This window comes from Arvicola amphibius, chromosome 1, assembly GCF_903992535.2.
Source record: "Arvicola amphibius chromosome 1, mArvAmp1.2, whole genome shotgun sequence".
NCBI classification, from domain to species: Eukaryota; Metazoa; Chordata; class Mammalia; order Rodentia; family Cricetidae; genus Arvicola; species Arvicola amphibius.
In genome coordinates, this window is record NC_052047.1 from 124,290,196 (window position 1) to 124,306,217 (window position 16,022).

Here is a 16,022-nt window from a genome sequence, read left to right on the forward strand (position 1 = left end):
TAAGAAAAAAAAAATCCCTCACAGATGTACATAGCCATTTGGGTTTTAGTTACTTCTAGATGTAATAAAGTTGACAACCAAGAGTAACCATTACACTCCCCTAACAGTGCAGAGATTCACAAGTAAGTGGCTGGGCTACCTGATGTCATCAGGTATCCTGCTTGTCACCTTTCAACATTTAGTCATAAGGGAACCTATAAATTTAATCTCCATTTGGGTGGCCAAACTTGAGGTGACAGTTCATGTCATGAATCTCACTGTAAGCATTGCAGCTTGCATGGAAAGGGATCCTGGCAGTCGGGAGCCAAGGAATACCGAGTGTTCAAGAGTATTGTGCCGGGCTGGAGAAATGGCTCAGCCAATGCTCATTGCCTGCTCTTCCAAAGGTCCTGAGTTTAATTCCCAACAACCACATGGTGGCTCACAACCATCTGTAATGAGGTCTGGTGCCCTCTTCAGACCTGTGGTCATACACACAGACAGGATAATGTATACATAATAAATAAATATTTATTATGTGCCGGTCTGGAGCCAGGGAATGGCATCACAGTAAGGGTGGCAGCTTACAGCCCTGCTCTAGGGAAGGGTTTCCCTATGGTAACAGCTCTGCTCGGGCAGGAGAGGGCTTCTGCAGCAAAGTTCGGCTCTGGTACCCAGGCTCCGCAGTGTAACAGCTCCACTCTGCCAGGGAGAGGTTTGTGTCAAAGTGTTACAACCCTGCTCTGCTTGCCTCTGGCTCTCCCTGTGAAGTTGTAACAATTTGGTGCTGCGAGGGGAAGGCTTCTCCAGCGAAAGTGTTATAGCGGTGCCCTGAGCACTCTATCTAAGCTGCTAAAGAAGGTCTACCGCAAGTGAGATTCCTCTGTACATTTGGGATATGACAAGTTACAGCTCTAGACTTCTACCATTGTGTAGACACTCCAGTTTTAGCCTGACAAATCCCAAAGAGAGTGCTTAATGCTTTATATACTGTGAGATCTGTGCCCTTTGAGTCAGTGACTGGCCAGTGGTATCTGGGTCATCACCTTTCCTCCCTCACCCTAGTTTGAGGAATGGAGCCTATTGTCAAATCAGTGTGCCAAGAAGACAAACACAGTCCCCACTATAAATAGTAGCAACTTTGTAATTGTGCACTGATAATATTATTTGAGAGTATGCTTAACGGTCATGCGTATGTATCCTAGGAAAGGCCAGCTGGACTCTGTCTCCATGGTGGCTCTCACCCCAGGGGCAGCTTGCCACTAAGCAATTATAATTCCAGAGAAGAAAAACTCTTTGTTGGTGGAATATTAGAAGAGAAGATAGATGGGAAAGACCTTTCCAGCTGCAGAGAGGAAGAGAAAGGAGTTGGGTTTCTGTTTCTGAGAAAGCCAGGCCTCAATTGAACTTCAGGCTAGATTCCAAGACCAAAATGTCACAAGGACCTGCCTGGCTCCTGCCTGTTTTCCTTTGAGATGGTTCTTTTATCTCTGTCTGTCTGTCTGTTTGTTTGTCTGTCTTGAGACACAGTCTCTCTCTATGTAACCCTGGCTGTCATGGAACTCACTATGGTCCAAGATAGACCAGGTTGGCTTCAACTCCCAGAATACTGCCTGCCTCTGCCTCCTGAGTCCTGGGATTAAAGTTGTGTGCCACCATGCCTTATTTACACATACCATAGTATGACACCCCTCCCACACACACACACAGCTTTTTTTTTTTTTGTGGGGGCGAGGGTTGAGACAGTTTTTCTGTAGCTTTGGTGCCTGTCCTGGACTCACTCTGCTTTCCGAGTGCTGGGATTAAAGGCATGCACCACCACCACTTGGCACACACAGCTTTTGGTATTGGTAGAAAGAGTTCCCCTTTGCTAAAAACCCCCTGGGTTTGGTTCTCATTGATCCAGATCAGAGAGATGTCCAGATTCAAGTCATCATTGTAGCTAAGAAGCTGACACATGGAATGAGAGTTAATGGCTGGTAGTTCCCAATGATTCTAACTACCACAGAGGGAATAACTATGTCTGGGCAGGGAAAATCATCAGGCGTCTAGTGTAGGCCTCCTCCTTTCCCCGGATATCTTCACCCTCCCCTGACCACTCCCCATACACACTTAACCCACTCTCTCATTACTCTTGGTTCCAAAGAACATTTTGTTTTGTTTTTCGAGGCAGGGTTTCCCTGTGTATAGCTTTGGAGCCTGTCCTGGAACTCACTCTTGTAGACCAGGCTGGCCTCAAACTCAGAGATCCACCTGCCTCCTCCTCCCCCAGTGCTGGGATTAAAGGTGTGCGCCACCACCTCCCAGACCAAAGGACAGTTTATAAGGGCCCTGAAGGGGGATCTGGGCCCAGGCTAGGGGCAAAGGGAAATATGCTTAGCTCGAAATGGTGTGGTCAACAAAGAGCCATTCCAAAGATGCTTTTCTATCTGGAACTGCAGAACTGCTTTCTTCTGTCCCCAGCCAGTCATCTAGGTAGAAGTCTAGTTCTGTATCTCCATTTCTTAAGGAAACAGGAGCAAGCTCCTGGGGTTACCCAGTACTTATATAGATGCTTGTCTGGTTATGAGTCATACTCTTCCCATCCCTACTCCTGCCCAGATAAGTTTCACATTGCAGGGTCCCAGGGATTGGGAACAAGGTAGAGTAATTGACCTGTAAGGTCCTATTGACCCATTCTGTTTTAAATGGTTATCCAGAGCCTTTGTGGTTGGTTGGGGGTGGGTCGTGGCTTCTGAATGAATCACTTACACATCAGTCAGTTCTCTTAGAACCCAAGGCTATATAGTTCCTCTCCTGGTCATTGACATATCTAGACTATGGTAGGTTTGAAATTAATCAGACAACTATTTGTCCTACTTAGCACATCCTTAGAATATTAACCATAATGAAGAGGTCTTGGCAATTAGAAATGTCTTTCTTGGCATACCACCATGGCCTATGAGTGCCCAGAGGGTGTTTTCCAGCCATGTTTCAGCTAGCATCAGCCACCCGCCAGGACAAACTAGCTTCTATAGATGAGCTGATAGCTATAAGGCTGTTAAAATAGCACTGGCAGGCCGGGAAGTGGTGGCGCCTGCCCTTAATCCCAGCACTCGGGAGGCAGAGGCAGGCGGATCTCTCTGAGTTCAAGGCCAACCTGGTCTACAAGAGCTAGTTCCAGGACAGGCTCCAAAGCCACAGAGAAACCCTGTCTCGAAAAACAAAAACAAAACAAACAAACAAACAAAAGATAGCACTGGCAGTGCTGGGGCAAGTCTAAGAGTCTAGCTGTTGGTAACTGGTCTTAGCGAAATGCCCTGTCACCTTGGACAAGCTGTCATAAGTCCATGCTCACTGAAACCCATGTTTCATGAAGTCCATGTTTCTGAAACACAGAAACCTAGCAATAGCATTGTGGTTCTCATAACTTGTGTGCTTGTCACCCATTAGCATCGGAAGGTGGGACCCTGGCCATATGCTGTGTAGCAGAAGACAGCATCAGGCACCCACCTACTCATTTAAATACTTACTGAGCCCACCCAGAGAACCAGGCCCTGCACTGGAGAGTAACATGCAGCCAGTCCCTGCTCCTAGGGACCGTACAGCTTAGTCAGGGGAGAAAGCCGTGAAACAAACTAGAGTTCCCCGGTAGAGGTCTGATTTTGGCAGTTGTTAAGTGTGGGTGCCGAGGTGGGAAAGTCAGCTCCCACCCTGCCACATACTAACCCTGTTATCTGACCCCTTGGAACCTCCAATCTTTCGTCTGTAAAGCAAGAAGGGAAGGGTAGTTTGAGGACTTCAGTTCCTTCACACACGGAAAGCACTGGATCTCAGTGAGCACACCTTAAACAGCACTGTCTTTCGAAAGCGCAAGACCCTGAGTAGGAACCCTGTCGTTAAAAACACAGCTTCTGACACATTTTAGGTTTACAGTAAGATGAAGCAAATTTTACCTTTATAATCAGACTACCACAAAAAAGAGATGGGAGGGGGAATATCATTTAAAAAGAAGTTTTATTTATTATGTACACAGTATTCGGCCTCTAGCAGACCAGAAGAGGGCATCAGATCTCATTATGAGATGTGGTGGCTGGGAATTGAACTCAGGACCTCTGAAAGAGCAGTCAGTGCTCTTAAACGCTGAGCCATCTCCTCTCCAGCCTGGAAAAATCATTCTTATTTTGCATCTGTGGAATGCCAGGCACTCAGCAGGAAACATTTAATGCTTTTAATTTTCAATAAAGTAAGGATTTTTACAACCCATTTTACAGAGGACGAAACTAATTATCAGAGTTGAGTAAATTTGCCCAGTGCTACACACCAGAAAATTGAGCAGAATCAAAGCCAGCTGTTAGCCGGGCAGTGGTGGCGCACGCCTTTAATCCCAGCACTCGGGAGGCAGAGGCAGACGGATCTCTGTGAGTTCGAGGCCAGCCTGGTCTACAAGAGCTAGTTCCAGGACAGGCTCCAAAGCCACTGAGAAACCCTGTCTCGAAAAACCAAAAAAAAAAAAAAAAAAAAAAAAAAGCCAGCTGTTATCTGGGTGCAAAGTCCATTTTGTATGCAGCTATTCCCATGTCCTGGGTGGCAAAAGCAGTTGACTGGGTGTCAAGTACCTGCGTGGTGTGTTCAAAGTTTCCACAGAAGTCAGACAGGCAAGTGGCTAACAGCGGCCAGGGTTGATGTTTTTTGTTTTGTTTTTAGGAAAGCCACACACCTGCACTCTGTGCCATTCTTTTTACATGTTGTAAATGTTTTTTCTTTTAATGAAGGCCAAACAGAATTCTCCTGCTGGGCAGATTTGGCCCTGCTGCTTTGCTAGCACTCTTCCAACCAGCCATCCCCCTCCCTGACTAAAAAATACGTGTTTTCTATTTGGGACTCTGGGTGAGCCAACTCAGGACAAGCCAGGCAACCTTCTTGTTTCGCGGGCAGGATGTCTGGTGCTGCTTACATTTAATCGCGCTAGGAATCACCTGAAGGTCTTGTTTGACCTGCAGGTCGGGCCTGGGAAGTTTCTTTCCTGGTGGGCGGGGGTTGATGGGTGGGGAACGGGGGGTGGTGGTGGTGGTGGTGGTAGGGGAAGGTCTCAGGTAGCTGAGGCTGACCTAAGGCTAATTTGTAATCTTGAACTCCCGCCCCTCCTAAGGAGTTCCAGGGTGTAGCAGGTACTGCTGGCCTCTGGGTTTTCCTGGTGAAGGCTTGAGGTCCGTTCAGCTCTGGGGCAGTGATTGCCACAGAGGGCCGGTCTAATACGTTCTTAAGCTCTATCTGTCTGCCAGGTGTGCTGGGTTTGTTCAGGTTTGGGTTTATTTAGGCTAGCCGGGGAGAGGGCGGTCGAGGGCGAAGGTGCCCAGCCAAGCTATCTCTAGGCCTGGAGTTTCAGATCTAGAAAGTCAAGTGGGGTGGAGGAAGCCCCCCCCAGAGGAGGCGCAGATGAACCATATGAGCATTACCCGGTCGAGGAGCAGAAAGCAGGACCGAATCCTGTCTCCCTGGGGATTTCTGCGTATCCCGTTCGTTCTGGTTTCCCAGGCTATCCCAAGTGCATTCAATCCTAAAGTCCCTGCCCATCAAGTTTCTCAGTTGCAAGTTGGTGGGGTTTAAAGGCGGCTGCGCCATAGAGCACTCCCATGGTGCCGCGCGCTGGGCGGGTTTGTATTTTAAATCCCCGCGGCCAATCAGCAACGCGCAGGCCCTTGTAACGTTCCCAGCGCTGCGTTTGAATTCGGGGAGGAGCGGAGCAGGGCAAGATCCTCTGCACCGGCCGGGCCAGGTCCGCGGAGAAAATCTAGGAGCATGAATGCAGCGGCCAAAGCTGGAAAGCTGGCTCGAGCACCAGCCGACCTCGGGAAAGCTGGAGTCCCGGGGGATGCAGCTCCCGGTGCTCCAGTGGCCGCCCCGCTGTCGAAGGAGATTCCGGAGATCTTAGTGGACCCACGCAGCCGGCGCCAGTATGTACGGGGCCGCTTTCTGGGTAAAGGAGGTTTTGCCAAATGCTTCGAGATCTCAGACGCAGACACAAAGGAGGTGTTCGCAGGCAAGATCGTGCCTAAGTCGTTGCTTCTCAAGCCCCACCAGAAGGAGAAGATGTCTATGGAGATTTCAATTCACCGCAGCCTTGCACACCAACACGTCGTAGGCTTCCATGGCTTTTTCGAAGACAGCGACTTTGTGTTTGTGGTTTTGGAGCTCTGTCGCAGGAGGGTGAGTGTTTCTGCTGCGGGGCTGGGGCGCCCACACCGGGAACTTGCTGGCAAAGAGGCACCGACTCCTGGGAGTGGCTAGAGGAGTACTTGGGTTTCTAGTGAGGGTACTTGGCACTCGGTGCTGCAGAGGCCAGGGCTCAGGGCAAGCGGAGGCCAGGGTTCAGGGCAAGCGGAGCCCAGGACCTGTTGCTATTAGGGAACATGGATCCTGCACGCTAGGCTGTGAACAGGTAAAGGAAACGGGTGTTTAAAGTGGTTAACAAGGGTCCCAGGCTACGGCTGCCGCGGATATAGAACTTCCGGAGTGGGGGAGGGAGAAGAGGCTGTTTGGAGTCAGACTTCAGGGCTTTCAGGAAAAGGAGAGGGTCTCCTCCCTGGAGGAAGCCCCTAGATAGGGAATCGAGAGTGGTGTTGAGAGAAGACTCTGGGTAATGGGCAAGAGTTAACAGGAGAAGGTTCTGTGAATGATAGCTACCAATGTATGGGCAGAACTATCAGGAGCCTGCCAAGACACAAGAAATACGGGTTAATTTAAGTGGAAGAGTTAGCTGGTAGCAGGCCTAGAGTGATATTTGGGACCGGGCGGTTGAGGCAGAAAACATCCGTCTACACTTGACTCCCGAGGGCCTAGTCCTGGCCACATCCAGCTGCCCATCCATTTCCTTGGGCCTCAGTAATGTCTTCCCTCTTCCTCAGTCCCTCCTGGAGCTGCACAAGAGGAGGAAAGCGCTGACGGAACCCGAGGCGCGCTACTATCTGCGGCAGATAGTTCTGGGCTGCCAGTACCTGCACCGCAATCAGGTCATTCACAGGGACCTCAAGCTGGGCAACCTTTTCCTGAACGAGGATCTGGAGGTGAAAATAGGTAAGATGCTGGACCTGCCGGTGCCTGGTGCCAGTACAAGAGGTGGCAAGGAGGGGAACTCTGGGAGAATGGGAGCCAGAGAAATGGAAGGCGGGTGGGAAATGTGTCTTGCCTTCAGATGCATTGTTTTTTGCTGTTGGTGTTGATTTGTGTACCGCAGTACAGTAGTTTTGAAAATAATGGTGCACTTGGGGGTGGCTCCCCGAACACTACCCTATCTCATAGTGCTGAGCCTGGTCTATCTCAATCAACTTCCTGTTTAAACTGGAGGTCTGGAGAGACGCTGTGGAGCAAAACTGGCTGCACTCCCTCGGCTGTCTGTTTACTGAGCTAAAAAGTTACATGTCCTCTTGAGACGGATTTGTCTCAGTCCCTATACCCCGTCACCCTTTTTAAACTTGACCATCAGCAGTCAGGAAGAATATTTCCTTGGTTGCCTGCTGCATCCAGTTCTGTTCTCCTATGCGGTTTAAATTTCCTTTATGTGGGGGGTGGGGCTAGAAGGTAACTACTGGGAGTCAGTTCTCGCCTTCCACTGTGTGGGTGGCAGGGTCAACTCAAGTCATCGGTCTTAGTGGAGAGCACCTTTACCTACTGAGCCATCTTACCACCCTAGCCCTACTATCTAGAGTACACAGAGTACAGAGTGTACAGGGCAGTGGGGGGCCATCCAGGGCCAGCACAGTGGGGAAGGTTCGGGGAACAGACGGGAGTCTCCAGGCCCTGGCTCTCATTGGTCAGGCCCGAGCAGCGGTCTGCAACCACAGATTGCCCGGACCTGGCAGCTGAGCACCCTCTCTTCTTCCCTTTGTCCCAGGGGATTTTGGGCTGGCAACCAAAGTGGAATATGAAGGGGAACGAAAGAAGACCTTATGCGGCACTCCCAACTACATAGCTCCCGAGGTGCTGAGCAAGAAGGGACACAGTTTTGAGGTGGATGTGTGGTCCATCGGGTGCATCATGTAAGTTGGAAATGGGCACGGGAGCTATTGGGTCTTGTGGGGCTTTCTGAGGCATTTCGCCCAGGTGACCTTACCCTCTGGATCCTGCTTCCTTATACAAAGGCTATTTCAGAGAGCAGGCTGCCCACATGAAGCCCTGTTTCCTTATCTGGTGTAGGCTGTAGGATTCCTGTAGCTTGGACTTACGGTCCAGGGAAGGGACAAGAAAGTCTCCATACTTCTTTCTCCAGCTCCATGCACACACCCAAACCATCAACACCTGAGGCTTGTTAGGAATGTGGAATCTCAGTTCTGAACCTGGGTTTAATTTAATCTCTGGCTGACTTTCAATAAAGCTTTAGAAACACTAATGAGAGAATTAGGTCAGCAGAAAGGCTGCTGGGTAGGCAGAAGTCCCATCACGGTGGCCTCTGGAGTCCTCTATTAGTACAGGCCAGAGCTGGGGGGTCCCTGACCTATTAGTATCCAAGTGTTGTCACCTGCATTCTTCTGAGGGCTTGTCCTAGCCATTGGTCACTATGGCACTGGGCAGACTTGGAGATCATCCCATCCGTTCCTAATCAGGGGATGCATTTGGACTTTCCTGGGAGTTTAAGCAAAATCCTTCCTTGTACCTCCAGGTATACCTTGCTAGTGGGCAAGCCACCTTTTGAGACTTCATGCCTAAAAGAGACCTACCTCCGGATCAAGAAAAACGAATACAGTATCCCCAAGGTGATGACACCAGAATGTTTTAATTTTATGTTTCACCCAAAAGCTGTTCACTGAGCCCAGCCCGCCATATCCTAGGATCAGAGATGGGTCAGCCCTGCCCTGCCTCTAGTATATCCGTGGAGAACGTATGTCTGAAGGCTGGTCTTTCTCACTGCATGTTGAGTTTGAGCATCAGATTCTCCTGCCTCTTCCTCCCAAGTGTTGAGATTATAGGCATGTGCCACCATGCTGGCTTTATGGTAGAATGGGAGTGGAACTTGGCTTTGTGCTTATAGGCAAGCACTCTGTCAACTGAGTCCTGTGCCCAACTTCCTGAATGGATGTAAGGCGCAGGGGGAAAAGGAGGGAGTAGGAGCAGACACGCTTAAGCATGGAACGCGGACCATCTCCGCCCAGCTGAGCTGTGTTTAACAGGTGATGGCTTGACTCTTGTGAACCAGGCTTCCCATCTGCAAAGTGGGAGTTTCCTCAAGGGCATCCTATGACAAAATGACATCTATTTTCACAACTGGTGGCATAAATCTGTTTGAAGGGATAACCCATTTCTGGGGACTAGGTCCACACGGGACATATGGCCACTCCCTAGTTGGTGTCCTTGACTTGTATATAATATGAGTAGCTATGCCACAGAAGGTCGGCTCACTGCAGGCAGCATGGACTGGCTTGAACCAGCTGGACTGCTATGGTTTAAGTCCATATGGTTTAAGTTTATGGTTTTATCAGCTAGGCTGTGGGTATTCTCAGACAGGGGCACTTACTCCTCTGAGCCTGTTTCTTCATCTACAGGTGAGGCCTAATAGTGGAGTAGTCTTGCTATTTGTAAGCTGAGGCAGAGGGATCACAAGTTCCAGGTTAGCCTCAGCTACACAGTGACATCCCATCTCAATTCAGATTATACAGAGGGAGAGGGAAAAGAGAGTCCTTAGGTGTTTTTGTGAGGGCCAAATGAACTAATGAGCAGGAATATATTCCTGGTGTATAAGAAGCATAGAGTTACTGCTCTGACCGACAGGCCTGTGCTAGGCTTTATCCCACAAACCAGGTATCCTACCTGGTGGTGTCCCAGGTGTGGTGCCCCTCTTCCATCCTATAGATAATGCATTGGTAGGCCCAGAAAGCCCAGGCTATTTGTCATAGCTGGAATCAAGGGGATGGAACTAGGATTTCATCACAGGTCTGGGAACCTAGGCTCTCAGGTGCCCCTCTGGTGGTGAATAACTAAACGTCCTTTGCAAAGGCAAGATGGGGAAATCATCGCAAGTTAATATTGAGTGCCAACGGGCAGGAAATGGTCCTTCTCACCAGTAGGGTGACATTGGTTCTTGCTAAAGCTGAGGGCGTAGGGCCTGGTGGAACTCCTGGCCACTGAGCTATGGTATATTTGAGACAGGAGTAGCCACATGCCAGGTGGGGTCCCCATCTCATCTCACTTAGGCTCTGCCTCTCCACTCCAGCACATCAATCCCGTGGCCACCGCCCTCATCCAGAAGATGCTTCAGACAGACCCCACTGCTCGCCCCACCATTCATGAGTTGCTTGATGACGAGTTCTTCACTTCTGGCTATATCCCCGCCCGTCTCCCCATCACCTGCCTCACCATCCCACCCAGGTTCTCCATAGCTCCCAGCAGCCTGGACCCCAACAGCAGGAAGCCTCTCACCGTCCTCAATAAAGGTAAAGCTCGGGCTCAGTAGGGTAGACCCCAGGGAGCCCCGATTTCCAGGGTGCATTTCAGGGTGCATGTGCCTTTCTCTGCCCCCAGAGTTGGGTCCTATCCTTGAGGTCTGGTCCCTGGGTTCTTCTGCCACTTGGCCTTGGCAGGAAAAACAGACTGAATCAATCCACTGGGCTCAAGAAGGAAAAAGTGAACACCAAGCCCAGGAAATTCTTTTTTATTACCTTTACAAGTCCCTAACATTGTCGGGCAGTAGTGGTGCACACCTTTAGTTCCATTAGAAGGCTGAGGCAGGCAGGTCTCTGAGTTCAAGGCCAGCCTGGTGAGCCAGGACTGCCCTATATGTTTCTCTTAACTGCTGGAGAGCGAGCTTTCCTTTGCTGGTAGTACTTCAGTGTATACTTGAAAACAGACATGACAGACACCAGCATAACCTTCAGGACGGTGACCATTAGTCTAATTCCATATTGTCTTAACAATTTCTTTTTCTATTTTTCTTTTTTTTCCCCCTGAGACAAGATATGACTGTGTAGCTCAGGTTGGTCTCCAACTCAAGAGATACCTGCCTGCCTTTGCCTCCCTAGTGTGAGCTGCCTTACTTGGTAGCATTCTTGTTTTGTTTTGTACTTATTGTTCCTCCCTCCTTCCTTTTTTTTTTTTTTTTAAGATTTATTTATTTATTATGTATACAACATTTTGCCTCCATGTATGCCCGCATGCCAGAAGAGGGCACCAGATCTCATTACAGATGGTTGTGAGCCACCACGTGGTTGCTGGGAATTGAACTCAGAACCTCTGGATGAGCAGCCAGTGCTCTTAACCTCTGAGCCATCTCTCCAGCCCCCCCTCCTTCCTTTTTTGTTCTTGTTATTTTTGTTTGTTTTTGAGACAGGCTATAAAGCTAAGACTGGCCTCAGGTTTGAAATCTCCTGCCTCACACTCACCCCCTTCCCAGTGCTGGGCTTATAGGAGTGTGCCGCTGCATTTAGCATTACTTTTTTATCTTGCAATTTTATTTGTCCTTGATATATTTCATTAAGGGTTATAGTCTTTGAGAAGCAGCGTGAAGGGCTTTGTTTCTTTGTGTGGATATATCACCAATTTAATATAAAATTTTCAGTTTGTCTGTTACAATTAGATTTACATTTTTATGCAAATAACGTGATGATTTAGTCTTGGTTTTGGTGGTTTGGTTCAGGCCAATCTTGAACTCTCAAATGCTGGGGTTACAAATATGTGCCTAACCCCTGTCTCAATGACTTGGTTTATTTTGGAATAATTTTAGGGGTATACAAAACTGTTAGGAACAAAATAGAGCTGATTCCCATGTATTTTCCCCCCAGCTTCCTCCACAGTCAGCATCTCTCCACCATAGAATGATTACCAAAACTAAATGTTAACACAAGATAATCCTGTCAACAAACTCCAGCCCTACGTCAATCAATCAGATTCCACCTTAACATTACCTTTTCTGTACCAGGATGCAAGCCAGTACCCCACGAGGCGTTTAGTGACCTTGGCTCCTTAGTTTCTTCCCAGCCTGTGACAGTCTCTGGGTTTATCCTTATGTCTTGTGACCTTGACTCTTTTAGAGGGTGCTGATGAGTGTATTTTCTGCTGGATTTGTTGCATCTTCATGATTTAGGGAAGGGGCTGCCTTCTGAGCGAGAATGCTGCATGGGGAATGTGCTGTTCTCTGTGTGCCAGGGAGACTAGTCCATCTCCGCTGCAGATGCTGTTTCTTCAGTAATTGATAAGTGTCTTGCAGGAAATTGTTTGAAAAACTGTTGCCCACCAATTTTAGCATCCACACGTGGGTGTTGGTATAGCAACTTACTGTAATTTTTATTTTTCCTTTTTAATTTTTGAGAGTGTCTCATATGGCCCAGGCTGCTTGGAATTCACAGTAGCCAAGGATGACCTTGAACTTCTGTTCCTTCTGCCTCTGAGTACTAGGATTACAGGTATGGGCCACTGAGCCCAGTTTATAGGGAGCAGAGAATCTTAGTTCAGGGCTTCACACTAGACAAACACTCTACTAATTGATCTACCGCCGAGCTCCCTTTTCTGTTAGCCTTTCCTGTAGTGCGGGACTTAGGGATTCCTATCTTATTTGGGGGGGTGGGGCGATTAAAATACTGCTATTCTAAGGATCTTTTTTTGTTTTGTTTTGTTTTGTTTTGTTTTTTTTCGAGACAGGGTTTCCCTGTACTTTCTAGAGCCTGTCCTGGAACTAGCTCTTGTAGACCAGGCTGGCCTCGAACTCAGAGATCCGCCTGCCTCTGCTTCCCGAGTGCTGGGATTAAAGGCGTGCACCACCACCGCCCGGCTCTAAGGATCTTTTAAAAATAAAATAAAATAGCACAGAAAGAGAATGTTCTATAGACGTTTCCCAAGCTTATCTAAAGGTAAAGAATTGTATAATGTGTTAGATGTTCCTGGGGTAGTCCTCCTCCATTTCCAATAGTTATATTTGGACAGGCTTGATTTTGCATGTTCTGCAAACACTCATTTTGTTGTTGTTTTTACTGTGTGTGGGTGTTTTGCGTGTGTGTGTGTGTGTGTGTGTGTGTGTGTGTGTGTGTGTGTGTAAGCCTGGTGACCAAAGAAGCCAGAAGACAGTGTTGGGTCCCCTGGAACTGGAGATATAGGTAGTTCTGAGCCCCATGTGAATGCTGGGAACCAAAGCCAGGTTCTTAACAGGAATAGCCAGTGCTCTTAATGGTTGAGCCATCTCTCCAGCCCCTTTTTGACTAGTTTTAAAATCAGATCTTGATGATTTTATTTCACACTTAAATTCTTAATATAGCATGGTGGGATTTTTGTTGTTTTTAATTAAAATTTTAAGAAATGTTCTGTTTCACAGAAGAACCAACACATGCTGGTTTGGGGAAATGAATTGTTCAAGCGTAGGACTGCAAGAGTGACCAGCATGCCTCCAGCCACCGTAGGCCAACTTAATGCTTCAGTGTGTACTTCCTTAGATTCAGTTATCTGTGAGCACGCAAAGCAGAAGGGTTACACTGCTTCATCCCTTCTTTCTGGATGCACAAGATGTCCTTCAATCTTTGCTTGAATTGGTGCCTTTATGCTGCCTCCCTGAGTGACAGCGACAGCTACTGTCCTGGAAGGCCAGGCTGTTGGAGCAGAGACCTGAGCACCTGAGGCTTTGTGGCCTCTCAGTAAGCACCACATACCTGACCCATAAACCTGGTACTGACTCAGTCCCCCACAGTAGTGCATTCATGGGTACGAGCTGTGACAGGCAGTTCTGTGCTCCCTCCCCCAGTTTTGTGCCTGGCCAATGACCATGTCACCTTCTCAGGTGTAGAGAACCCCTTGCCTGACCGTTCCCGGGAAAAGGAAGAACCAGTGGTTCGTGAGGCAAGTGAGGCCATCGAGTGCCACCTTAGTGACCTGCTGCAGCAGCTGATCAGTGTCAATGCTTCCAAGCCCTCGGAGCGAGGGCTGGTGCGGCAAGGTGAGTACCGTAGGGGACCGCACATCTGGAGGAGGCTGGGCATCCTGATCAGCAGAGCACCCATTTTCTACAGCTCAAAATCCAGATGCGTTAGCATGACACCCAAGGGCCTCCCTGGTGTGCCTTCTGCCTGTTTCTGCTCCACTTCATTTTGTGAGTAGGTGGTAGGTCACCTCTGCATAGCTGCATCTATTGTGTCTCCTTCCTGCCCAGGGAATTTAATCCCTCGGTTAGCTCCAGCCTCAGGGCTTTGTGTCTGCCACCACCAGCCTGATACCCACTGCCAGCACTCCCAGCCTGGTTCAATTCTCTATAGCATTTCTTCCCAACACACCTGTGTCTTTGCAGTGGATATTTGTATGCACTGAGTTAGTTCTAGCGTTGCAGGAGCTGTCAGGTCTGCTCAGTTCTTCATCACTTTGATCTGGGGCAGTTGGCTTCTATCAGCCCCGATGCTAATGACAGAGCAGCTTAGAGGCTTTGATCACTCTTCATCCCTGTGGTTGGAACGTGGGCCCTTCCAGAAGCCTGGGGTTTTCTTTTCCTGTCTGCACCTACCACAGTTCCTGGGCCAGGGTAAAGGGACCCACTTAATGAAGCGGGACTTGTCGTCCTGGGCTGCAGTTTTCCATTTGGGTGTCTAGGTTTGTGCTGTCAGCCTCCTCCCCAGGCTTCATGGGGTACCCTTCCAGCCCCGAGGAGGGCTGCCTGAGAAGACAGGAGAAGGGACTGGCCTAACCAGTGCTCTGTTTCTATCCCAGAGGAGGCTGAGGATCCTGCGTGCATCCCCATCTTCTGGGTCAGCAAGTGGGTAGACTATTCGGACAAGTATGGACTTGGTATGTGTCTCCAGAATGTGGGATGGGCAGGGGATGGTGTGGCCATGGTAGCTTTTGAGTGGACGAGTGAGTGATGTCTGTATTGTATGCGTGTCTCTGTGTGTCTATGTTACCAAGAATTGTTAGGGCCTTACGCAAGCACTCTACTACTGGGCTATGCCCAGGCTCTTGCCCGCCTCCTCCAGCCTTTCTGAGATAGCCCTCCATCTGCCATTAGGGTACCAGCTGTGTGACAACAGTGTGGGGGTGCTCTTCAATGACTCGACCCGCCTCATCCTCTACAACGACGGTGACAGCCTACAGTACATAGAACGCGATGGTACAGAGTCCTACCTCACCGTTAGCTCTCACCCGAACTCCTTGATGAAGAAGGTGAGCACTGGCTGCTGAGGGGTGGATGGTGTGGCAGGATATGGGGGCTGCCGCGGAGTCAGACCCTCATTCTGCAATCCTGACCCCAACTTTTCCCAACCAGATCACTCTCCTCAAGTATTTCCGGAATTACATGAGTGAACACCTGCTGAAGGCAGGGGCGAACATCACGCCTCGAGAAGGAGATGAGCTGGCTCGGTTGCCCTACCTGCGGGCATGGTTCCGCACACGCAGCGCCATCGTCCTGCACCTCAGCAACGGCACCGTGCAGATTAATTTCTTCCAGGTGTGCAGGGGCCGGGGCCTACAGCTGGGGTGCCTTCCTCCCCTTTTGCCTCCACCTCAGGCACCAGCTGAGCTCCTCACGCATTCACTTCTTGCCTCCTAGGACCACACCAAGCTTATCCTGTGCCCCTTGATGGCAGCAGTGACCTACATCGATGAGAAGAGGGACTTCCGCACATACCGCCTGAGCCTCCTGGAGGAATATGGCTGCTGCAAGGAGCTGGCTAGCCGGCTGCGCTATGCCCGCACCATGGTAGACAAGCTGTTGAGCTCACGTTCTGCCTGCAACCGCCTCAAGGCCTCCTCATAAGCCTCTGTCCCTCGGACTGGTTCCCCTTCACTCTACAAGTTCTGTTTGGGCCTACACTGCTAGGCTCCTGGGGCTGCTGTTCAGTGCCCCTGGCCCTGGGGGCTGGGTGGGGAGCAGTGCCCCCCTTGAAGGGGTTGCTGTGTAAGTTATTTTTGTACATGTTTGGGTATGGGTTTACAACCTCTTCCCCTGCCCTCAGCCCTCTGTATCAATTGTATAGATATTTTTATTGAATTTGGGACTGTCCTTTTCTTAGCTTTATATACATTAAATATATGTACATCATTTTTTTTTTTTTATCCTGTGTTTCTTGAGGGTGCCCTGATCCCAGAGTATTTCTCTGCTCCAG

General features: G+C 49.3%; 1 protein-coding gene across 1 annotated transcript; it reads left to right on the plus strand.

The window, feature by feature from the left end:
* Nucleotides 1–5,049: 5,049 nt before the first annotated feature.
* Nucleotides 5,050–15,958, plus strand: Plk1 (polo like kinase 1). The gene is made up of 10 exons (XM_038331408.1): nucleotides 5,050–6,168; nucleotides 6,867–7,035; nucleotides 7,853–7,997; nucleotides 8,618–8,711; nucleotides 10,166–10,385; nucleotides 13,712–13,867; nucleotides 14,629–14,706; nucleotides 14,924–15,078; nucleotides 15,182–15,364; nucleotides 15,467–15,958. Exons 1-10 carry the CDS (start codon nucleotides 5,761–5,763, stop codon nucleotides 15,671–15,673), a joined length of 1,815 nt encoding a protein of 604 aa, XP_038187336.1. The 5' UTR covers nucleotides 5,050–5,760; the 3' UTR covers nucleotides 15,674–15,958.
* The last annotated feature ends 64 nt before the right edge of the window (nucleotides 15,959–16,022 follow it).